Raw genomic sequence first — 26,926 nt, forward strand, 5'->3', positions numbered from 1 at the left:
CCTTTCCTGAGGTAGCTGTAGCTTCCTCCGTGGTTATTGTTAGTTGTTGCCCTGGAAACCATCAGGGTCTTGTAACTATAATGGTCGCGTTGCTCCTGTGGTAATCCTTTCCCAAGTTAACATGCTCCTTTTCTAACTTGGCTGCACCCTACTGAAGACGAACAATAGACAGAAATACGTATATACGGATGCCTTCCATCGATATACCTATTGTGTTTTTTGTTTTCCTGTTTTGCGAGACATGCCATTACATTTTACTTTTATTCTTCACTCTACTTTACTTCACTTTACATTGTAATTTCATCTATGCTATCCCCGGACGTACCTACCACCTTCTGGAAATGCTATTTCCATCTCTCTACTTGATCATCTGTTGTTGTAAGTTATTCCCCCTTTCTTGGATTTTACAATGCTTGAACTGTTGGGCCCATTGTTTGTTAGTCGTGTAACAATTTGGTAAAGCTCTCTACTTCTGTTGTATTGTGCTGCTGGTTCTGCTTGTTCTGCCAGTTCTTCAGCCCATCCTGTTTTGTCTTTTCTTGTACTTCCATTATCTCTTATATCTATCGCTTTATATTCTCGTTGTTCATCCACTCTTTATTCCACAGTTCCTGCTTCCAAAATATCTTTTTTTTTCGCTTTTTCTTTTCGTTGATAAGATTCAAACTTTTATCTGAAATCCATTCTTTTCTCTCTTTATCTTTTTTTACCCCATTTTTCCTCAACTATCTCTTTTTCAAAACATTTGCCAAAGCTTTCCACCTATTCATCTCGTGTTCTCGTGTTTTAAGTTAAAGTTCCTCCGTAAATATGTGTCTTCCTCTGAGGGTTTTTAGTTATGGAAATTGTCATGCAAATAGGAACTATGTATGTTCATTTTAATATGACATAGAATAAACAAATTTCGAATTATGGAATTATGTTAAAATTATTACTGATGTGTTATTTGTATGTGTATATTATTTGTGTTGTATGCTAATTATACCATTATTGCTAAATATAATATATTATTACTTACTTCTTCCATATTGATCGAGTTATTGTCATTTTCGTTGTCACTGAGATCATAAAATTCTAGATCAGAACTGTCGAGATTGGTTGAGCTCAAATATTCATCTCCAGTAGATGTAGATACTATGGAATTGGCCTTTTTTACTTTACTTCTTCTAGATTTATTGGATCTAATATTAAAACATAAATAAATGTTTAATATACAAATAAAAGAGAAACGCAAATGAAAAAAAGTGTCAAATATTATGTCATAAAAAAATATTTAACAAGAAAATGTTGAAATTCTTCTGTTTATACAATATATTTTACAATATACATTAAAATATATACAATATATTTTAATACAAAAATAAATAACACTGAAGGAAATGGAAAAATATATTCCATACTCAGATATATTATGAAGATTGATATAATGATGAATTTGGAAACAGGAACGAAATATATATATGTATATATATATATATATATATATATATATATATATATATATATATATATATATATGTATATATATATATATATGTATATATATATATATATATATATATATATATATATAAGGCTCCAAGTGGACTCAGGCTGAATAAAATGATTACCTTGGGTATAACCAAGGTAGTAATAGGCTATTACTATATTTGGCAATTATACCGATGTTATTATCTTTTTCTTAAATTTGATATTGATACTAATACTTATGTCTTACAGTTTGCAGATGTTGACCCTCCCCTTTAATCAATATTGTGTTATATAAACCAATGGTTAAAAAATCCTGAAAAAGCTCAATATATGTTATTTCTTATACTCTTCTGTTCGATCTCCTCCTACAAATACAAAAAATCAACCCTACTATTTCTGGTTCTAGAACGCCAACACGTAGGGATCAAAGACATAATTTCCACCGAGCTGTATGTTTCCATATCTTACGGTAACATTTATCCGACTCAATTTCATTAGTAAAATTCAATTAAAAGTATCAAGACTCTTTGGAATTTATACTAGATGCGTAAGAAATTTAAATTTCCCAAGGGCTGTAACGGTACTCCTCGTAATCTGCCCACTTTGTAGTGTACCTGCCAGCCAATCGAGTTATTGAAGCCGACGTCACATTTGATACATAATCAAATTTAAATTTACAAACAAAAATAATTGTGAAGAACAGTGTAATTAGTAGAACCGATCACTAAAATGCCTTAATCTATAAAAATTTAAAAATATAAACCACTACAAGTACAAAAATTTACAAAAATATCTACTGATCCTTTCAGGTTTACAGTCACCATTTCCTATTTAACTCCAAATTACCTGCCGTCAACATTTAAGTAGATGAAAGATGCGCTATGAGGAGGATTTCAAAAATATCCCATCTACCCTATCCTCAGTTTTCTATATGAGTAGTTTAGGTACAAAATATACTAGCTATTGGTCAATATTTACGGAAAGTCTCACTCAGATTAATAAAACGATAGCACGACTTCTGCATTCATTGATGAAGCATGAGCCTCCATACTATGTATCTAAATCTCGTCAGTCTAAAAACACTTACATACATAATGGGAATGTTTAAACCAAATGTTGGAAACAGAACACCAAAGCTGGAATCAGTCTACATTGACATTTTGGTTTCACAATTCGTTGTGTGACTTAATGTCTTCCAAAATATTTCTCCATTCTTTCCTGTTTTTGCTTATGGTTTTCCATTCTCTAACTCCCCCTAAGGTACTAAATTATCTGGTTCTCCCATCTCGTCTTCGGCCTTCCTGATACAGGTCTCCATTTGGTGATTTTCTTGATAACTGCTTCTGGATTTCTCCCTTCTAGATAACTCATCCATCTGAGTCTCTGTGCCTTGATAAATCTGACGATGCCCTCTCTTTTCAAAAGTTCTCTTACTTCGTAGTTCAGTTCAGTTTTCTAAATTCATCATTACCTAAGTTTAGTGGGAATGCTATTCTCCGAATGATTTTTCTCTATAGGATCCTCAATCTTTCTTCATCTTTCTCTGTCACACACATTACTTCAGCACCATACGTGATTACTGGTTTAATTGCTGCTCTGTGAATTTTCAGTTTAGTATTCAGAATCTTTAAACAAGTTGTTGTATTTTCAGTAAGTTATGTTTCCTGCCCGAATTCTTTCATTGATTATTATACTTCTATCATTAGTTCCATTAACTGAGACCCCAAGATATTTAAAGTACTCTACCTTTTCAAACTCATATTCGCTAATATTTAACCTTGTCACACTAACTGTATTTTTTCTTGAGCATATTAGGTATTTTGTTTTATTCTGATTTATTGCCAAACCTCTATTGGATGCTTCCTTGTACACCTTCACAAATACTTCTTTTAAACTGTTTAGTTTTCTGCTAATCAATGCTATGTCGTCAGTGTACGCCACAAGTAGTGACGCCGATTTTATAATTGTACCTACCTTTTATTTCGGCAAGTCTTATTGTTTCTTCTACAGCGACATTAAATAGTGACGTTGATAGAGAGTCGCCCTGTCGTACTCCAGTTACTATTTCTATATTTTTAGAGATGCCGTCTTTATGATAAGTTTTATTGGGATATCTATGTTTTTCATGTCTTCTATTAGGTCGGGCTTTACTAGGCTGTCAAATGCCGTGTAAGTCGATATTATGTTCGTAAATTCTTCTGAATTGAGTGTGTGACTATGTGTATTGCGTCTATTGTTGACATTCCCTCTCTAAATCCCTGCTGGTATTTTCCTATTTTAGTTTCAATGTAATCTGAAAGTCTTTGTCTGATTTTTGATGTCAATATTTTGTAACAGCTGTTTAATAATGTTACTCCTCTGTAGTTGTTGCATTGTGTGGTATCACCTTTCTTTAAAATATGAAATACCTACCCTGTTTTCTAATCTTCGGGCATTCTTTCTTCTTCCCAAGTCCCTATTAATAGGTCGTATATTTTTCGTTGCAGTTCTTCTCTTGCCTCGTTTTATTTTCATAATCAGTAGGTTATGAAAATATTTTATAATTTGGGGTTTACTTCCAATGAAATCTTCTATACAAGCTAACAGGAAACATTTTCAACATAATGAGTATAACTTACGTTCTGATTAAAAAAATAATAAAAATAAAATTAAAATAACGCATTGCAAGCAGTAATAAAAGAACATTTTGAGAAAAAAATTTCAAAATAATTTTAATAAATTTAATCAGATAAATTTTAAATTGTAGAATAAACATTTTTAACGACATATAATTAAGTTTAATATCGTAAATGCTTTAAAATGTTAAATAAAACATCCACAGAACTAAACAAAAAAAAAACATGTATGGTTTGATCATTATTAGGTCGTATTGTTACGTTTTTTTAACTGAATATTCAAAATAAGTAAGACTTGTCTTCTAATTATAACTTGTTTTAAGTTTTCAACAAATGAATTTTGATAATAATGTAAATTTATAGTATATAATTTAAATATATATAATTTTGTATACAGTGAACGGCTAAATTATGGAATATTATCATTATTTCGAGAACCGTCGAGTTTTGAGGGAAATCCCGAAACAGGTCGATTTTTGTTATAAAATACCCATGTTATAACGTACTTTGGGTAGGGATGATGTCACCGGTGTAGGTGTAGTGACGTAATCGTTAATTTTTTTAAATAGAAATTGGTATAATGCGACACCTCATTTTAAGGAGAATTTAATTCTCTATTTAACGACATTACATTTTTAACTAAAATATTTTTTAAAGGGTACAAAAACAATTTTTTTTAATTTAAATTCAACTAAATTACAACTAATGATTTAATTAATAATGTACTTTAAAGTAACCAAATTATGCATAATAATTATTTTAAATTAAATATTCGAAATGCCATCCATCGGTTTCTTGACAATATGCGGACAATCTACGGACACATTCATCAAGTACATTGCGGATGACTTCTGGAGTAATTAGACTCATTTCATGCCTAATTCTATCTTACAAGTCCTGTAAGTTTTGGGGTCTATTGACATAAACTTTTGATTTTATGTAACCCCACAGGAAAAAGTCTAGAGATGTTAGATCTGGCGACCTTGCTGGCCACTCTATAAAACCTCGTCTTCCGATCCACCTGCTGGGAAAGCAATGATTTAAAAATTGACGTACTTCACGTGCGTAATGCGAAAGGGCTACATCTTGTTGAAACCAGATATTTTCACTAGATAAATTTGGATTATTGGCATTTGGATACATGTTAGCAAGGACAGGTATAATTTGATGTCTCAAAAAAGTTAAATAACGTTCTCCTTTTAGATTTTCTTCAAAGAAAAAAAGGCCAATGATTCTGTCATTAATGATCCCTGACCATACATTTACTTTCTGATGATATTGAGTGTGTGACTCAGTCATCCAATGTGGGTTTTCTTGACTCCAATATCTGCAATTTTGGCGATTCACGGTACCATATATAAAAATGTGGCTTCATCGGAAAAAAGGATTTGATTGATGAAATGTGGATTGCGGATACATAAATCCTGCATAATTTCAGAATATTGAAGCCTACGATCGGAATCGTCGTCGTTTAATTCCTGATGTAGTTGAATTTTGTAGGGATGGTATTTTTCTTTTTTTTAAATACGCAATACCGATCTTTGGGAAACTCCAGTAAATTCACCCATTTGTGTTAAACTACTGTGAAGATTGTCATGTACATTCAATAAAATATGGACTCCCAGCGTTTGGAATACGTTTAACGTGCCCAGTTTCTCCAAATTTTCGGACTATTTTACTTACTGTTGATTAGCTGATGGGTCCGTCTGGATATTTTGCGTTGATAACTCAATAAAAATACACTGACGTTATAAGACGGGCATTTGTATCGGTTTTTAATACAGTGAACAATTTTTTGTGGTTGAATTAATAATAAAAGCGCATTTATTTAAAAAGATAAAATAAAAAATATACTCTTATTGAAAATAAAAAATAACTCCTAATAAAATAAGAAATAATTCTTTATGCCCTACAGAAATGATTCAAATATTTGACCTTCTACGGCTGAACAGTATCCCAATCTGTCATAAAAACTTCCGCGGACAGATGTAAGAGTTTCTGCTGTAATAGAATTGGAGACTTCTCTTATTTGGTTTCTTAATTCATCCAAATTTTGGGCTCTAGCCTCAGGATGATCGCAGATGATGGTTTTTAAATATCCCCAAAAAAAGAAGTCCATGGGTGTAAGATCTGTAGACCGCACAGGCCACTTAATATCACCTGTTCCACTGATATAACTCAATTCTAACTCGATTCGGGAAAGTATTGTTTAAGTACTTCCTAATTATTCGAGCGTTGTGAACTGAACAGCAGTCTTGATGGAACCAAACATTCTCCAGATTTACATCAGCAAGATTGAGAATAGCAAGAAGAACATGATTCTGTAACAAATCGAGGTATACTTTACTATTCAAGTTGCCCTCAATAAAAAATGGACCTATTATGTGGTCTCCTAAAATGCCAGTCCAGACGTTCACTTTTTGAGAACGTTGAGTTCGGTAAACAACACTTCTGTGCTGGTTTTCCTGCGAATAATACCTCGTAATGGAAGGATTATGTCTCCCTACTAACGAAACAGAAGATTCATCAATAAATAAAATGTTTTTAATAAAATTGGGTTCATCATTAGTCTTCGTTATTACGAGTTTCACAAAACTCCATTCTTCGAAAGTAGTCGTCTAGATAAAGCTGCTGCGTCTCAAATATTTAAAATTCTTGTAACCGTGCTTTTTCCACACTTTCGTTACAGTAACATTGCTAACATCTAACTCCCAAACAACGCTTCTACTTGAACGTGTTGAGTCTACTTCGATTGTTGCACAAATTTGTGTATCCCGGTATTCTCTTTCCTCACCTATTTCAGGTAACACTTCTTGAGCGTGACATTTTCTGCAATTTTTGAGGCACTAACAATTCTCAAATTTTTTAACAAAATCATGAACTGACTGTGCGCAAAGAATTGGTCTCCCCTCAAACAACACAGAAAATAAATCTACACACTCTACTACACTCTATTGTTCACAATTACCACCATAAAACCATTTTATTATTTGAAGCTTTTCTGCGGGCGTTTAAACAGGCATTTGTTTCCAAAAATAAATTAAAAATCTACGCTCTTATTGCTTTAAACAACCACTGTATAACAAATTGTTGGCGACGGACGGGGCAACGGAAAGGTTTGTGGAAAGTCGACGGCGCGAAGTGTTGCCATTTATAGTGTGTATATTTAATTTAAAACTTAACGTACGGTATATCAAAAGTTAAAATTTTGCGAGTAATTCATCTTTGTTCAAACAACTTGACAGGTCATAATTTTCAATATTGACAACTCACTTGTTTACAAATACAATCTCTTAAAAACCTGGATACACAGAGAGAAAGTTTAAAGATTTTTCAGAAATTACCACCATACTACCAAAACCCACAGTTAACAATTTTAAATAAAATACCCTGTACTGAAATAAGAAATTAGATATTATTTCAAATGTCTTTTAAATAGTATTAGGATTTCCATACCTGAAATTAATACTTTTGGGGTAATTGCGGTCTATCGTTGACTGTCTTGTTTATTTTCAAATTCAATTAGAAACAAAGGTTGCCATGATAAAAAATTTGCATTTGCAGATTGTCAAATTTTTTTTTGTTGTTACCCATGTTAATTGTATTGTTATTTGCGTAATCATACCAAATTAAAAATTATTTGAAGTGTTTATTTATCTCAAGATAAGTCATTTTAACTTCTACCAAAAATTCCTTGTTATTAATCGAATAAAATATGTTTGATTTTATTACATGATTTAAAGGAAAATTAGCATAATTTAAATCGAGAGTATTGTAAATTTCTTCTTTTGCAGTCGAGATAAAATGAAGCTTTTTATAAGAATATAAAAAAAATAACAATTCCGAAAAACTGACAAATTTTATTATTGTTAGTCACTTTATTTGTATCGAAAATGGCTCTACTTCGAAAAAAGGATTTGAGGATTTATTATCAAATACAAGTTTGGCTCTAAAATAATCCTGATACATTGCATTTTGGTTGGCAAAAGGGTGAAAACGGATTAGGGTCAATCACATCTAACGAAAAACTAGTTCCTCCTGAGATGGCATAGACTCATCGTGCAAAAAGACAAAAGAGGGAATCTAATATTGGGACAAACAATAACATAACCCAACTAAATTTAATTTCTAAAACAAGCAAAGACACTCTTTTTCTTTGTTTAATGTGCCTCTCAAAATGGCACTTCCCGTCTAACAACATTTTTGTCCCTACTACCTTTACGTTCCCTCTTCTGTCTTTTGCTCGATGCATAGACTATATCATGTAAATGTATATTATAATCTGCGTGCAACAGTGTGGTTGTTGCAAATATGGTCTAAAATATCCGCGAATATGTAAAAATTGTAACGAAGATAGCTGCGATACTTTTCCGATTGTTAATCGTGATGAAAATGACGATCTGAATGAGTGACAACATTGATATTTTGGATGTAATATTAAACGGTGACGACAGTCAAATTATAAGTAACACATTAAAAAAAAAACGAAAAATTAATGAATATTATTAATATTAATTATAAAAATTAATGAATAGTGTTAATATTAACTATATTTTTAATAATAAATGAACGAATAAACTTTTTTGAGTTTATTTTACATTTTTTATTTTACACCCCACCCCTTTAATTTCTCCTCTAACATTCTATTCTTTAATAATCTGAATGTTTACCATTTAATATAAAAAATATATCATATTATGTAAAATAAAGATGATTAAGACTAATTTAAAAAGAAATGTTATTAGTGACTAATCCAAAAAAAAATATCGTCAACGCTCACAAAATTTTCCGCTTCTTCAGAAAAAAAAAAGAGCGAAATTGGTCCATATTTAACGAAATTATGATAAGCTGTTCTGAGCGCCGCAAATTTGAAGTGCGCTAGGCCGACAGGAGAACCAGCCAAAATAGAGCTGATTCGGCTACTCGAAAAAAAAAACACTCAACTTTACGCATGTTTTTGACCATAAATAGAGCTTTTTTAAAAATAAACATAATATCCTCATAAAATACAGGTCTTTGACTATTAAATGGCACCAATTTTAATTCTTCATTGTTGCTGAATAAATACAGTAGCTGTGATTTTTTAAACAAGCTAACTCCACTTCTATTGGTTGTAGAAAACTTTTTTTAAAATATTTATCTTGACTTCAGATATAAGAATCAATAAGTTAATGTGAGTACTGTAAAGGAAGCGTGTAGCTTATTTATTAGTTTATAATGCAAAAGTCGCACCTACTTTAAAGCCATAAATAAGGAATTCGCTTCAGCCCATCTTTTTTGTCTCTTCTTGCACTCTTTTTAACTCTTATATTTATCGCTTTATATTCTCGTTCTCTATCCACTCTTTCTTCCACAGTTCCTGTTTGAAACATATCTTTTTTCGCTCTTTACTTTAGTTGATAGAATTCCAAGTTTCACCTGTATTCAGTTTTTTTTCTTTTTTACCATTTTTCCTCCGCTATCTCTGTCAAAAAATCTCATAAAGATTTCTAGCTATTCATCTCGTGTTCTCTTGTGTTAAGTTAGGGTTCGTCCCTAAATTGTAGGAATAATAAGGAAGCATTTTCATAATACCTAGCTGAAATTTAGTTGCCATAATTAAGCAAACAACAATATAAATAACACAACTAACAGCAATAAAAGAGCTTGCCAGTTTTTTTTCATGAAGACCTTTTTATTTAACTGAACTTATATAGTAATTTGGAATGCTGATGTGAAGATTTTATAGTCAAAACTAATATACTTATTCTGAACTCTTTAAGGGCAAGGCAATGTCACAAAAGTATTCAGAATGGCGGGGGCACACATGTACCATCCTAATATTCAACTAAATCAGGCTCAAGTAGACATAATCGTCAACAAACTGACACGCACTTGATGAGGCTCCTATCGGAAGTCAGAAACCTTCTACAGCCCCATAAAACATCATTTAGCGCAATGGTCATGTGGGTGAACTGCGCTAATGAGTATACAAAAAAATGGACCACTGAGGTGACTAAAGAGGCTGATAAAACAACTATCAGGACCCGTCTAAGGAAACAAAATTTGAATCAGGGTCCTGCAGGTGAAACTCACAGCATATAAGGCAGCTTCCGCAGACCTTACTATTGCTATGAGAAGGTTCAATATATCGTTGATACAAGAGCCCTGGATTTACAAGGACAAAATAAGACGTCTATCAGGCATTGAGATGGAGAGCTTATATACAGCCCATCTGCAGAAGTTCTGAGGACTTGCATAATAGTTAAACGACATATCAAAACAATGCCGTTGATGAAACTTTGTTCGAGAGATTTAACGACAGTAATGATGAAGATCATAGAGGGAGGAAGTATGAAGGAGATAATTCGTGGATTAGCGTACCTCCCATAAGACGATCCCGATAAACGAACAATAAAGAGTTGGAATAGCTAGTGAGAGATTTCAGGAAAAATGGACTGCAGTTCATCATCGGCTGTGATGCGAATACGCCCGGGACAATAGAAACACCAATGAAAGAGGTGAGTCATTACTACAGTTTGTTATATGGATTTAGACATATTAAACATAGGAATCACACCAACTTTCGTAAATTCATAACGAAAAGAAGTAATTGATATAAAAAATTTATTTAAAAATCCTTTATAAAAGGTATATAATTAAAACACCCAATCGGGCTACATCACAAAACGTTTTCGGAATCTATATTTCATCATCAGTGTGTCTAAGTGTACATGTTTTGAGCCACTAAATATTTGGGTAAAAACCCGTTAAATGTTATTAATTTGAATTTAGGTAAGTTACATTATTGGATCTTATATGTTATGATGTTAAAGTTACAATTGGAATTGATGACATGGCAACGTAAGACTCTACAGGAGGTTGCTGGTCCTGAGAAAAAGTGTCTACAAGGACTTGTTGATAGCAACTGCAATTGATATAACACTGCCCACGACTCATGTGGCTATGGCATGTGTCAGATGGGCTGTCTTGTTCAGACCATAAACACATCAGTTTTGAAATAAAAGGTAATGAGCCTATCACGGAAACTTATCATAACATGACAGTCGAACAATTTCAAGATGTTGTCATGTCTGTGTTTCAAAGACAACTGTCAGGAGATAGGAAATGAGGAATTCCAACAGGAAAGTGGTAGAATAACAACCTTGCAAATCAAAATTGTGCCAAAAGATCAGGTTATTGTGGCGATTATCACAAAGCCCTGATTGAAAAATAAGGAACTGAGGACAAAAAGAAAATCCTCGAGAAGATATTGCGTGGAGATAGAAGAGACTGCAGAAATGTCAAATCAATAAAGTTTTCCCAAAGGTCCCTCAGATAAGTATTATCTCACTCCAAAAGGAGTCAGGTGAATACACTTATAGAATGGCGAAGAGACCCTGAAAGAATTTTTTGGGGTTCTTTTTTGAATCTACAGCAAAACTGATACCACTAGACACATAGCAACAGACCTGACTGGATACCATGACTTATGGGTCTAGAGAAAACTGACGTGGCAAAAGAAGTGGTAAATCAAAACAAAATCAAATGGACAATAACTATTTTTAGAAGAAAAAAATAGTAAAACAAAACAGAAGGTTAAAAAATGAATAAAATCACACAAAAATGGGAATAAACAATATGTGTGACATTTATAACATTACAGTGTATTGGGGTAATATTAGACTCAAGGCTTACTTGGAATCAGCAGATAGAACGAATAATCGAGAGAGTGGTAACTATGTTAATGACCAGACTTGTTACATTAGATTTATAACACGATGTAACCATTACATATGCATAAGTGGTATGGTGGTCAAAGGTGCAGCAAAAAGTGTCATCCTCAAACTAAGCAAGGTGCAAAGACTTGCTTGCCTCTGAATCACAGGGGGTGTAAGGGGCGCACCAACGGCAGCCCTACTCACCTCCCTGCTTTACATATAATTATAATGAAGAAGGGGGAATGGGTATTATAGACTGCAAGAAAAGCTGAGCCACCTACCGGTTTGATCAGACATAGTAACATCATAAATGAAACTGGTGATACCAAATTGGATAGAGGCCTGAAGTACCTCTCCTAAGTGGACATTTGCCCACTAGAGGGATGGGACTTAGGGATGGCAGAAGTCATTTGCAAATAAAAGCAAGTCGCTATTATTGAAACATGATGAAATATCAATGATATTAAAAAGAAATGGTGAACAATGGCCACCTAGTAGTACACCAGATAATATATTAACATAATGTGACATAACTAACAATTTGAACCTGTTAGTCCTGCCTAATAATAAACTAGCAAACCAGGTTTGCCAATAAAAAATAATAATAATTTGCTGAAATAAAAAATAATATAGTGGAAGTTGTAGAAGCCAAAGAGAAGGATGATGGTGCATGACATTTTAAAAAGAATAAAATGAACCTCAGCTAATTTTGGAGGGCAACTTTGAAATTTTATGGACAATTAATCCAACTGACAATTGATGGTCAGAATAGCCCTATTTTCACCAGCTTGTTGTTTGGTAACAGCAGTATAATTCTGACTACATAATTAGCAAAACATTGGACAAAACCTTTGATTTCTACAACTTTATTATTATTATAGTGAATTCAATTTTGAAATGACATTATCATCTCTATCATATTACAAATTGTGCCAAAAATAAATGTTAGTAGAACAAAGTAACTGAACTGAATTTAAAACATAATGCTCTAAAAATTCATAATTAGCTATATTTTGATTAGCGTTATGGTTCATGCGAAAAATTTTTATTAATTGTTTAATTTAGATGTTTTGTATCTCTTTAAAGGAGTAAAACAAAAAGAGATATTGCCATATTTATTATAGGATCAAAAGCTGAAACTGCTGAATCAATTTGAGTTGTATTTAATACCAAATGCAAATTAATTCCACTTAAATAATTGTTAATGGCAAGGTTTTAGGTGCAGGAAAGAAGCAATAGGAAGTTGTACATATTTATAGGTTCCACTATAATATTCAGTCTGCCATCATGTTTCTGCTATAGCTTGTGGTCTACCAAGAGATGCAGTCTACCTTTGTGGCTAACAACACAATAATCTCTGATGGGTTTGCACACAAGAAAGGCAACAAACCATTTGTAGGCAAAATGTTTATTGCTTAGTAATAATAAACATTTACAGGAATATATAATAAAGTTGTTTCTTCACTATTATATAAATAACACCATAATATTTTCTCAGAGGGGTTTCTGTAAATAACAACCCCTCTTTTGATTAGGCTGTATCGTTTTGTAAATAATTAGGTTAGATATAAATTTTTTGTGTGAATAGTTCTGATGCATTTTTTTTGTAAAGTATTAGAGTCCCCTTTCATTTTACATTTATTTTCCTCCAAATGCTTATTACCGGCATATAATTTTTTCTTTCTATAAGAGTATACTTGCATTTCATTATTTTGGGCAACCTTCAGGAATTTTCAGATTGCAATCAGTAGACCACAACTATAATAGACCTATATGCACAAATGGACCTATTTTTATAGATAACTTGGCTATATTTATGCAGAATTCCAAATGTTCAAATTTCAAATAACATTATTGTCTGAGATATCTAGTGTATAGATGAACTACTTGTAGATTATTAAGTTTAATAGTGTTCTTGAAGTCAGTCTAGCCAAAAACTTAATTTGTGTTACTTTAAGATTTCATTGTAGCAAAAATCCCTTTGTAGAAAATAAAAAAAATAAAAACTAAAGCTAGGAGCAGAATAAAAGAAAAGCTGTAGAACTGTAAAAATAAGACGTCTGGCCAATAATGAAAAAATACAAAAAGGGTGCTTAAGGGATTAAGGTCAACACAAGATTTAAGAATAAGATAGGACGAAAAAACACTACAAGGTATCCAAGAGGAATATTATACACTAATAATATTGAAAAATTATTTGAACAATTGGTATGTCAAAAACAGTCTAAATTTCATTCAATATTAAACTATGGGAAGAAAGCAATTACCTTATAAAAGTCACATACTATACTATTTTAACTTTTAAAATGTCAAGCAATGTTGCTACTTGACCATGAACAGGAATTAAATCAATTATTATGAGGCAACAAAAGACCACCAGTAAAAATTAACCAAAGGCCACTTGTTACTGAAATTTGCAAATCAAAATATTGGATGTACCAATTAAAGTCATACTTACTTTTCGCTAGTTTTAGTAAGCAAATGATCCAATTCCTTTCTAACTTGGGAAAGTTCTTGGTCCAAACGAGCTAAATCTTTTGCCATGGCATGGCGTACTTTGTCTTGCCTATAATGCTCAACGAGAAACATACCTGCAGCACTAACTACCCCCAGAAAAGCAGCTCCTAAGAAAGCATTAAAATTATTTGTTAATGGCATTTTAGAATTTTGTAGGTTACCAATTTAATAGGTTATGTTTATTTTATAAATTAATCACACCAAAAACATCGATTGTTGAGTGAAATTTTGTTGATTTTAAATTAGTTGTCTACACTTTATACTTTGACCTCATATTATCCGTTTTAAGGTAATTATATTTATAAAAACTTGTTTGGAATTGGAATATTTGCAGTGTATTAGCTGATAAGTTTTATGCTTGACGTTAAATGTTACTGTTTACTGTTGCCAAGTTGCCACAACAATGACACAAATCAAATTGCAATGTTGCAAATTGCAAACCATAATAAGCATAATGTTCCTATGCTAGGCGCAATGTACATGTTCATTGTACCATGTGCTATGCGTATTGCGTTTTAGCATACGCTAGGTGTACTAAACTTTTTATGTATATGCACTAATCTTCATGACATGAGAGAAAAAATATTCTGTAAAAATAATTCACCCAAACAGTGTTGTCAGAGATGTCAGAATCAGTAAGTTATCACCAAGCTGTTTATTCGAAAATATTAATTTTTTATGATTACAAAATAATAATAAGTAATGTAGATAGACTATTATTGAATAACGTTCAATAATGAAATGTTATCTCATAATGATTGTTTGAAAACAATGAATTTATAATAATAATCAAATTATAATTAAAACTTATCTCCTTTAATGATTAATTATCAGAGAAAACGTGAAAGTCAATAAAAAATCAACTTTACATAATTAAATCCACAAGTATTTAAAAAACAGAACTCTATGACACTAATATGGCTATTAAAAAATAGGTATTAGTAACAGGATGAAATATATATATATATATATATATATATATATATATATATATATATATATATATATATATATATGTATATATATATATATATATTCAGAATGAACTGGCGGAACAAAGGAAAATATCCATTGATGATCTACCTACCTCAGCCATCTAAGATTTGAAGACGACATCGTTCTGATTGCTAATAATCCTGCAGAACTACAAGGACTTATAAGCGACCTAAATGCAGCTAGCAATGAAGTTGGCCTAAAAATGAATTTGACAAAAACAAAAACCATGTACAACGAGCTAACACTGCACTTAAGATAGTAGGAGTATGTATAACTGGGATAATACATAAGTCTGGCTCCTTACTTCCAGAAATCAACAGAAGAATGAAACTACCAATCATGACATACGGCTGCGAAACTTGGCCACTAAAGAAAGAATAATATCGGAACTCAAAGTCACTTAAACGTCAATGGAGCGATGCATGCTAGATATAACAAAGAGAGATCGACCAAGAATAGAATAGATCAGACAGAAAACCAAGGTTACTGATGTAATCCATAGAATATTTAAAATGGCAGTGGGCGGGACATTTAGGGAGAAGAACTGACAATAGGTGGTCCACTAAAATTACACTTTGGTATCCAAGAGGCGTCCAGAGACCAAGACGACGTCAAAATTTAAGATTGGACTATGACATAAATACATATATATATATATATATATATATATATATATATATATATATATATATATATATATATATATATATATATATATATATATATATATATATATATATATATATATATATATATATATATATATATATATATCTAGAAAAGAAGTTTAATCTTTGCAGATAAGTTAAATAGTAAACTCTTAAATATTTAAATATTGGGGAAATCTGCAAGAAAGACTCTAATGAGTATCAATTGTTTCGTCGAACGTTTTCGCCAAAGAGAATTAATTTGGCTTCTTCAGGGCTGAAGGAGAATAAATTATAATTAGCTACCATATATATCTTCCCATATAGGTATATATATATATATATATATATATATATATATATATATATATATATATATATATATATATAGGGGAAAGGGGGGAATGGTGGCCGCTGGGGTAATATGAAATATTTACATTTACGGCCTAATATTATTTCGCGTTTAATACCTGTTGGGCCATCTAACAGTGTTTCGTTCAAACTGTACCTAAAACAATGACGATGTTTTGCCGGTATAGAAGCAATTTTTGAAAATGTCATATTTTGTTGTTAAAAATTTGTTAAATTTTTAAAGTAGCTTAAGATTACATAAAAAGTTCTTCTCTAATTTAAGTGATTAATGATTATGAGTCGATCAGTATAAATATGTATTTTGGGGTTATAATAGCCACGCGCCTGGAGGTAATGCTGGCGGGTCACTATTACCCCCAAATTGTATTTGTATAATACAGAGTATTTCTTTATAAATTCTTATATTTCAGATGCCTCGAGTTTACAAGACAAAAAGTGCAATGTGTTTTGCAATTCCCAGATCTACAATTCAACTACGACTAAATCAAAATGATACAACAGCTGCTTCTTTAGGTCGTAATTCTGTATTTACCAAAGAAGAAGAACAAAGCAGGTCATAAAGTTATCAAAACATTTTTATGGGCTAATTCCCTCAGAAATAAAAAAATGTGCCTATAAATACAAGCTAACTTTCTTCTTCTTTTTATTTCTTCAGTTTGAATTTCCCTATTTAGTATTATTTTTTGTCCTAAGTATATAGGTATATTCTTCAACTTTTTCTATAACTTTATCGTTTATTATTGTCACGGTGTCTTCGGAGTGCATGACTTTTGTTTTGTTTAAATTCATTTTCAGTCCTATTTTAGAAGATTCGGTATGTAGTTCTAAAAGCATGGTTTGCATTTCTTGTAGGTCAGTAGCTATCAGGATTATGTCATCTGCAAATCGTAGATTACTGAGGTAGCGGCCATTGATGTTTATTCCCTTATATTTCCAATTTAGGTTTTTAAAAACGTCCTCCAAAACTAAGGTGAACAGTTTGGGTGATAAAGTATCTCCCTGTTTTACTTCCCTTTTTAATGGTACAGGGTTCGTGTGTTCATTTTCATTTAGGTAGTATGTAGTTCCTAAATGGGTGGATAAATGAGCAAATATTTCTGGAATAGCTCCAGCATTTTTACTGTGTTGTAAAACCTTCAAAGGAGGATCCAGTTTTGTTAATCATCGACAATCACAGTAGCCACTGTACATTAGAGACATACAATTTCTGTAAAATAGGAGGAATTATTATGTTAACCATACCCCCGCACACATGGCATCGACTCTAACCGCTGGATGTAGCTTTTTACTCATCGTTAAAATCAGCGTATAACATTGAATGTGGCAATTATCTTCGAAGTCATCCTCATGAGCGCATCACGACATTTGAAATAGCTGAAAGATTTAAAAATTCATACGGTCGCGTTGCCACACCAGTCAAAGCCATTAAATGTTTTGAGAATACAGGAATATGTTCATATAATCCTGAAAATTTTACCGATGAAAACTTTGCTTCAGATGAATCATTCATACAATGCACCTTGGTATATCCAGAATGATGCAATACATAGAGATCTTCAGGTACTAACAGTCTCTGAGTTGCAAAAGAGTGCAAAAAATCTTCTGAACAATATCAAAACAGGTTGCGGGTGCATCCTAATACCCTGGCACACAATCTTCTCAACAACCAACAAGCGAAGAGATTGAAGCGACATGACCCCTTGGACCTACCTCACCGATCCTGACAGAGCCTACAGCAGGGTGAGTTACGCCTTCAACAGCACCCAGCCATTGTGATCAGTGCCGCTTTTAGTGCTCGCGTATCAGTGTTGTAACATTTTTTTAATTAATATATTAAATTAATTTTAATTCCTTTTACCCATGTGGATGATACGCTGATGGTCGTGTTTACGATCAGAAATTTTTATTGGAAAACTACCGGAATATGACTGAAGAATCTACCTAAGTATTTATTTAAAGACGCCGGTCTGGCGAATCCTTAGCTAATCCTCTTTTTCATAAATGCGGTAATTGTCGTCGAACGCCCGTTGCAATGTTTTTCGGGAAAAACCAAATCTAGGAGATTTGATGTTTCATCACGTTTGTAGGTAGAAGTATACCGTTATGTTCAATGTTAATTAGAACTTTTTACCTTCTCAGAAATACATACAGCTGGCCTATCATTTTTGGGGGGAAGATACCCTAACCTTTTCTTGGGTAGCTTGGTAAAATTTTTAGAGGAACCAAGTCACTTATCGGTGGGCATTCGTCGAGTTAAGACGCTTAGTTCACATTATCGTATCTGCTACCTTACCGTCTCCAACGATCATACATGTCATCAAATGTAGTTGAGAGTAGCTACTGAATTTTGCAGTCAATTAAAGAACATTCTATACTTTTTTTTGTTACGAACCAAATAATCGACTTAACCAAGTGCGGTTTGGTTAAATTTTTATGTTTTCACTTCAGTAACTTTTTTTGTATTTTTGTAAATTTAAATTTTATTAATTTTTGTTATCTTTGGTGTTTGTTATAATTTTTTATTCATTTTTTTGCTGTAATATCTCGAGATACGCCAAAACTTTATTTGTGCATGATTGTGTTATACTTATATCTTTGTAAAGGTATTTTCTAATTATATTTCTGCTATTTTTTATATGTATACCTACCACCATTTCATAGTTGTTTGTGTATTTTTATTACTTGTGTTGCATTCAGCAGCGTCATAATTTTGTTGTTGTTTAGTATATTGTTATTGTTTTATGTATGTATTTTATTTGTCGACTCCTAACAAAGTTCCCTGATATATTTGTTTTTTACCTTTAAATATAACTATACCTTTGACCAGTAGAAAGATCAGGCTGATTCAAGTTTCGTAGGTGAGTAAGTGTAATACCTTATATATTTATTTTTTGTTTATGTAGAGTGTTAACCAAATTTATTTAATAATTAACAGTTGATATCTTTTCTTGGGTTTGATCTCTGAACCTAAATATCTTTCCTTATCTCTTTTCTTTTCTAAGGTTTCTTAATTTTCTCCTTAAACCCCAAAAAATTAAGTGGCGCCCTGTTCCCTATCTTATCTTATCTTTGGTAATTTTACCCATCTATCTTTTTGTTTATTTCTGTATCTTTTTCTAATATCTCATATCGTATCTTTACTTATTTCGTCCGTTGGACCCATTCCTGGTTCCAAAAGCTAGTTTCGAACCCACGACTCGCTCTCCACCAACCATCTGGCTGCCGTCCGCAGTGTCTCCATTGGTGACCTTTCTAGCACCATCCAAAAAAGGTTTCCGAGGTTACAGTGTATGTGCGCATCCTACCGGTAAACAAGCCAATTTGTGTCGTGATGATTTGGTCACTGGACCTTACATCCCTCTGTCATGTAAAGACAAAAAATTTTACTTGTTGTTTTCACTGCAAAACAGATTGTAAAAATCTTAAATGTTAATAAAAAAAAATGATTCATTCATACAAGAAAAAGATAAAAAGATACTAGGCCAAGAGAAAAGAAGTGGATTAGATAAGGAGAAGAATATTAAGGAAGTTAAGGGGAATAAAGAAAGTTCGACACATGACAAAAGTTTGAAGTATCTTTTGTTGAAATAATTCCACTACCAGGATGCTCAAAAGATGACTCAGTTGAAAATAAAAGATTAAACCACAAATGCAACGGAAAGCAACATTCCGAAATAATGACATCAACACCAATGAAGTTACTAAATAAGAAAACAGCGAAAGAAGGAAGAGCAAATGAGAAATAAAGCCAGCAAAGGGACCAAATGAAAAATAGGCATCGAAGAGTCCAGTCCTCCGCGAATAGTTCCAAAAAGAAATTGTATAAGAACACAGAAGATATATCATCTGAAGATGAGGATGATGACGATGACCGTGATGGGGACGTTAACGAAGATATTTGCACAATTTGTGGCGAATTCGGTAAAAATGGAGATCTCTGGATCCAATGCAGCATTTGCGGCCAATGGGCACACAAAGACTGTACCAGTTTCGAAGGCAAAATTTATATTTGCGATTTCTGCATTTAATTATTTTTTAAATGGGGGTAATAGTGGCAGTGGCCACTTTTACCCCTCGGCAGCGGGTAAATATGGCCACCAGCAGAAGTCTGAAAAACCGTTTTAATTTTTTTTTGTTCTGTTTAAAAATTTTTCGTAAATAGAGTTTGAAGTACTAAGGTTTGAAGTTTTATTTACGTAAACAGTATAATTTTTAAAGCTATGTAGCAGTATAAATAAACCAAAATGCTTAGGCGGCCACTATTCGGCCCAACCTTTCCCCTAATCATAACACATAACAGAATAAAAACAAAAAATTTTGTCTAAAACTAATATCTATATCTAAAAAATAGGGGTTGGTGAAAGAAGGGCGAAAATTAAGGGTTTTATGTATTTTTAATTCCACATCATACAACGATAAAAATAAAAATCAAATCTTTTATTGACAGATATTCTCTTAATTTTTTACTGATCATTTAATGTGTATAGATATTTTGTTAGTTATTTTTTATGAAGTTTTTAATTTAAACCTGCTTAGAGTACATGATGACTAGAAACGAATTGATCGAGAGTAGTGAATTGATGTAAAGAACCGCTATTTTCTTGACGCCCTTCTCGTGGCACTACTTCCGTGACGGTCGTCTCAGCATTTTACTATAGAGAAAAAGTAATACAACGCCAGTATATAAGCTTCGCTTCAAAATGATTGTGGTGAACCACTCTTATCATTTAGGGGTATGAAAAATAGATTACAACCTATTCTCAGACCTACCGCATACACCAATAACATTTTTTAAAAATCGGTCCGGTCGTTTCGGAGGAGTATGGCTACTAACTAATTGCAAGCGGTGTGCTCAAATATCTGCGTTGCTTAAATAGCGAAATATGACAATGCAATTTACATAGTTACAACTGTTGCGGGTCGCAAAAAAAAAACAACTACAAAAAGTACATGATGGCCATGTACAAATATATAGTTACAATATTGGCAAATTTAAAATCAATTATGGATAAATTTCTGATCAGAGGTCATACCCAAAAAGAGGAAAATTAACCTCATGCAACCCTTGACGAATTTTATGTAAGAGTTAACAATATCCACAATTCATATTTTTTAACAAACCGCGTATGTAACTGAAAAAAGTTAATATCTGATCATTGCATTCTAGGTTTTAGATCATTAAGAACTTTTTATAAAGAATAATTTTTTTTTATAAAACTAGAAATAAAAAAGTTTTCCATATGGGAAAATTGAAGATTTTTAGACTTAATTGAACCCTATGGGGGTTCAATTAAGTCTGAAAAAAAAAGTCTGCTTCCAAAATTCCTTTTTGGAAGCATAGCTTTCTTATCGCAGGCGACGGACGGAGCGGTAGATCGCACAGAGGTGTGAAAAAAATAAAACCGACTGTAAATAAATTAAGCTATTTCTTCACTTCCAACCTAATAAGCTGCATATCTTTTGTAAGGTAAACCATGTGCAAATTTTTTGTATCTATCGATGTTTGCTTATTTGACTAATTCGTAAATGAACTGATGATGTGTATGAATTAATACACGAAACGGATTCAATAAAATGATGAAGTAGCTGATATAATGAGGATATATAAGAAAAACTAATGAGGAGGCACTGAGGAGGAAGTAAGTACTCTACACAAAGATAGATAATTGCTAAAGACTGTTAACCACTGGAAAATGTTTCATCTGGGATATATGGTGAGGGGAAATCGGTATAAAATACTACAACTGATCCTTAAAGGCAAAATAGAAGGCCGTAGATGTGTAGAAAGAAATGATGTTTAGATGATTAAAAAACCTTCGTGAACGGATTCATATATCAAATGCAAGATAATAATTATTCCATGTGGCATATGATCGCCACAATGGTGATCGCCAACGGCGGATAATTCTGATATGGCACGTCAACAAGAAGAAGCTGACATCCATTCTTTTATTCTCCAACATTTGACCGAGAACCTTTTATCAGAGTGAACTACATTTATGTCTCCTTATTACACAATGATAATCGATGCGTTTCAACCCGGAAGACTCTTGTATGCCATAAAAACGAGTGAATCAGATGTTTTTAAGTTAGAAAATTTAATTTCGTTAAAATTTTAAATTGTAACTTATTACTTTAAATTCTTTATTTCCATTAATTTGTTTTTTTTTTCGTCCGTATTTTTAAGAACAATGTATTTTTATTATATTGTTATAAATTATTTTTACATAAAATTTTTTATAATTATCTTTAATTCTGATTTAAAATCTTTTAGAATTTATAAACTATTACATGCTATTACTGTGAAATATTGTAAAATTGGCAAGCATGCTTTTCCAGTACATTCACCTTCCATATCATATGTGTGAAGAACTCCCCACCTTCCACAATCGGTGGCTCCTCCTGTCAATGATTCATAAACACAGACAACCATCAACAGCTGATAATCAATTAAGAAATAAACAAAGCTTTAAAATAATAATAAACTGTTAAAAAACTTACTCTCGGATTTATTTTTGTTTGCAAGAATGACCCCATAGCCTAGTAATAGCTTTTGAACAATTTTCATATCACAATTTCTATTATAAACTCTTCAAAAACTAGATTTCACTTGTTTATATCACAATTACTGCACAGCTTCAAACATATAAAATAGGAATGACCCCGTTTGTTTATTCGCCAGTTACCTCTCAAATTGAGCTAAATAACAATCGACTACGTATTTGTAGTCACAATCTATTCATCAAGGTTGTTGGGTTTTTCATAAAATTATAATGCATTTATTTGGATAGGAGTTCAAAGAAAATATTAAATCTAGTAAGGTGGGATCTTTTTTAACTTCGCAATATTTTTGAGGAATAAGGGGTATTTTTCTTAAAATATTAGATTATCTTTAATAAAATTTAAAACATAATGTAAACAGTCAAAAAATTAAAGAACAAAAAGTATAAAAATATTCAAAACTAATTTAAAAATATTGTTTTGCGCCTCACGACCAAGAAAATAAAAATGTAAGTATTTTGTACTTTTATCTTCTTCTTCTAAATGTGCCTATCTTCTAGATATGTTGGCAACCACATTGACCCATCTTTTCTTAGCCCCTGGAGAATAGTTATGTTACGTGTGTGGTGTATATATGAGACCCTCAACATACGTCGGTAGCACCACATTTCAAATGCCTCTAATCGTTTTATGGCATCTTCTGTAAGGCTCCAACTTTCTACTCCATAGAGGAGGACTCTAAAGACGTCACATCTAAGAATTCTTATGCGTATATTTATACTTAAAATAAGTTGCAGATAATCTTCCTAAGGCTGTTGAAAGAGCCTGCCTTTTTCAATACAAGTTTTTATCTCGTAGCTGTGATCCCAAGTATCCTTAATATTACAGTCAAAATCGTATATTTTTCCACTGTTTCTAACGGTGTATCGCCTATTGTAATTTGGGAGTTTATATTGATGTTCTTATTAATGATCATTATTTTTGTCTTCTTGCAATTTAGTTTTAGGCCGTATTTGTTAAGGTAACTGACCCTATAATTGACACTGTCCGTATATTTGACAGGTTTTATCAATAAAGCTAAAAATTAAGAAAATGGATCCGCAATTCAGTAGATTTGTGGTAGTAACGCCATCTTTCATTTGTTCTGAAATCAATCACCCCGACTTTCTTACTCAGTTGGTAAAAAACGCGCCAAAACAACAGTTGTAATGTGCATGCACACGGTGCAATAGCGTCTCCTGTGTTTTGATGTGGTGAATAAATTAAGGTGAGTGAAAATCAAGTTACTTTTCAAATGTGTTCTACAATGTTGCTACTGTTGCAAGGAAGGTTTTGTTGCTTGATATAACATTTATAGAGTCTAAAAATCAATTTTTCATTAAAAATACTCTAAAATTTCCAATATGTCAGCTATTTTTTAGGGTGTCAAATTTTAGGACATCTTCTGGTAAAGTGCTATAAATTTGACATGTAGGTGTCAAATTTAGGGACACCCAACTATTAATATCATATGTTCGTTTTCTGTATCCATCTCACAGAAATTGCGTATAGTTATCCTTTTTTGGTATATTTCATTACCAATGTTTTAAAAACCTAAATCTGACACCCCAGTCAAATTTAAGATCAAGGGGTGTCAAAAATAGGTACACGAAAGTTGCTTTATGAAAAATTGAATTAATTTAGCATTATTTTGTTAATAAGTAAGGATAACTAAGATAACTCTTATTTTTAGATGCCTAACAAGGGAAATATTTATAGAAAATATTCTCAGGAGGACCTGAGTAGAGCTGTAGAAGCCTGTAAAAATGGAATGTCTTGTGCTTCAGCAGCTAAACAATGTGCCACGTATCACTGATGTACAAAGTGTCAGGAAAATTTCCTATGGGATGCAAAAGTGGAGTAAGCACTGTATTAACTGAAGGCGAAGAAAGTCTATTAAAGGATTGGATAATAAATGTTGCTAAAACCGGTTTTCCCGTAACAAAAGACCAACTATTAGACAGTGTTGCCTTGCTTGTGAAAAGGTTGAAGAGGCCTAATAATTTTACAAATGGTAGACCTAGTAGACATTGGTTTGAAGGATTTTTGCAGCGACATCCGGAATTAAGTCAACGAATGACCCAAAACCTAACAAGCTCTAGGTCTGCTGTCTCGGAAACAAATATCCGAAAGTGGTTTGAGGAAATCAATGAATATTTTGTTGCAAATAACATTGAAATCACCAATCCCAGACAAATATTTAACGCTGATGAAACAGCCTTTTTCTTGTCGCCAAAGGGCAAAAAAGTTCTTACTAAAAATGGATCAAAAATAGTATACAGCTATTCAAATGCAAATGACAAGGAATGTATCACTACACTAATAACAGGTAAAGTATCTTAAATAATAGGTAACACTTTTCTCTACTAAATTTTCATGTTTTTTAGGCAATGCTGCAGGTGAAGTAGCTCCGCCGATGATAATGCTTAGCTATGAACGGATCCCTAAGAATATAATATTAAAGTGCCCACAACCCGACTGGGCAATAGGACGCTCGGACTCTGGCTGGATGACAGCTGAGAGTTTCTTTGAATTCATTTCCAATAATTTTTACAACTGGTTGTTAAAAAATGACGTCCCATTTCCAGTTGTTCTATTTGTTGATGGGCATAAGTCCCACTTAACCTACAATTTAAGTGCCTTTTGTTCCGAAAAGAATATCATACTGATAAGTCTTCTGTCTAACGCCACTCACATTTTACAACCTATGGATGTGGGCGTTTTTCATCCATTAAAAAGTGGGTGGCAAAATGAAGTTCATGCTTGGAGACTAGAAAATAAAAAACAAACCCTTAAAAAAGAAGATTTTGCGCCAATGCTTAATAAAGTTTTGCAGAAAGTTCTTGGTTCTGGACAAGAGAAAATACTGAAAAATGCGTTTAGGAAATGTGGATTATATCCATTCGACGTTAATAGTGTCGATTTCTCAAAAGTGCTGAGAAATGAAATTGCATCAACTCTCTCAGATGTACAAGATACATGCAACTTAAAATCAAATAAAGTTGTTAAAGATGATTTAATAGGTGCTTTAAGGGTCATAGAATCTTTTCTAGACAAAAATCTACTTGAGAGTTTTCGAGCTAAGGTGAAATTGGCTAAATGGAACGGAAAAGTAGAAGATACAAACTTATTTTTTCTTTGGAAGAATCTGAATGAAAAGGTACAAGCACCCTGAAGGAGAGGTCTCGAAGGATATAATAATAGAGGTTGCACATGATGTTTTGTTGGAGGACATAAATTGGGAAGATGTAGATATTGAAACAGAGGAACAAGAAATTTTAGGTAACGGAGAAAATGAAGCAGTCATCAAGGAAAGTGGAGAGGCAAATGTAACAACATTAGATGAAGAAGATACTATTATTTTAGATCCTAGTAAGAAAGGTGAAGAACAAGCACCACACTATGAGACTATCGTTAGTATAGATAGAGTGATAGAGGGAGAAGATGTAGTTTTGGAAAACGGTAGCAAATATGTGGAGCAAACGGATAATGAGAATGTAACCAAAATAATAGAAATAGTAGGAAACAAAAGAGAAGAAGAAACGATTTTCGAGGCTGATGGGAAAATTAAATGTAGCGAGCAACTAAGTGATGAGACAACTAAAGTAAGAGAAATAAATTGGAAAGAAAAAGAAAAGACAAATATAACTTTGGATAATAGTGAGAAATGTAGCGAGCAAGCAAGCGATGAAATAACAGTTAAGGGAGTTGAAACAATAGAGAAAGAAATCGTCAAAAATAACGATAAAGAAGAGATAGACGAAGCAAAGGAAAATAAGAACATGATTTTAAAGAATAATAAGGATGCTCTATTGATACCCTCCCCTTTTAAATCTATTTTGTTTTGGCCAGATGGAAGTACAAACAAAAAATCAGGAAGAGTTGCCAAAGAAAAAGTTCCAAGTGTATGTTCCTCAGAACAGTGGAAAGAATATTATTTGAAAAAGGAAAACGAGAAGACTGAGAAAGAGAATGCAATTCTAGATAGAAAAAGAAAGCGAGAGGAGAAAAAACTTCAACTTCAAGAAGAAAAGGAGAAAAGATCAGTAAAGAAACTTTATAGACCTAG

General features: G+C 32.5%; 1 protein-coding gene across 2 annotated transcripts in view; it reads right to left on the reverse strand.

The window, feature by feature from the left end:
* LOC140437163 (regulator of microtubule dynamics protein 1-like) overlaps positions 1-23,002 on the reverse strand; it is a 38,032-nt gene extending 15,030 nt beyond the window's left edge. The window contains exons 1-3 of one of the 2 annotated variants that reach the window (XM_072526507.1): positions 22,819-23,002; positions 14,244-14,409; positions 1,019-1,181 (exon numbers count right to left, since the gene is read on the reverse strand). In XM_072526507.1, the coding sequence (XP_072382608.1) occupies positions 1,019-1,181; positions 14,244-14,409; positions 22,819-22,885 (396 nt within the window). In that variant the 5' untranslated portion in view covers positions 22,886-23,002. Of the gene's footprint in view, positions 1-1,018; positions 1,182-14,243; positions 14,410-14,463; positions 14,652-22,818 lie in introns of those variants that run through there. The other variant, XM_072526508.1, reaches the window with a different exon arrangement.
* Positions 23,003-26,926: the final 3,924 nt, after the last annotated feature.

The sequence above is a fragment of the Diabrotica undecimpunctata genome, chromosome 3 (assembly GCF_040954645.1).
Source record: "Diabrotica undecimpunctata isolate CICGRU chromosome 3, icDiaUnde3, whole genome shotgun sequence".
Lineage (NCBI taxonomy): Eukaryota > Metazoa > Arthropoda > Insecta > Coleoptera > Chrysomelidae > Diabrotica > Diabrotica undecimpunctata.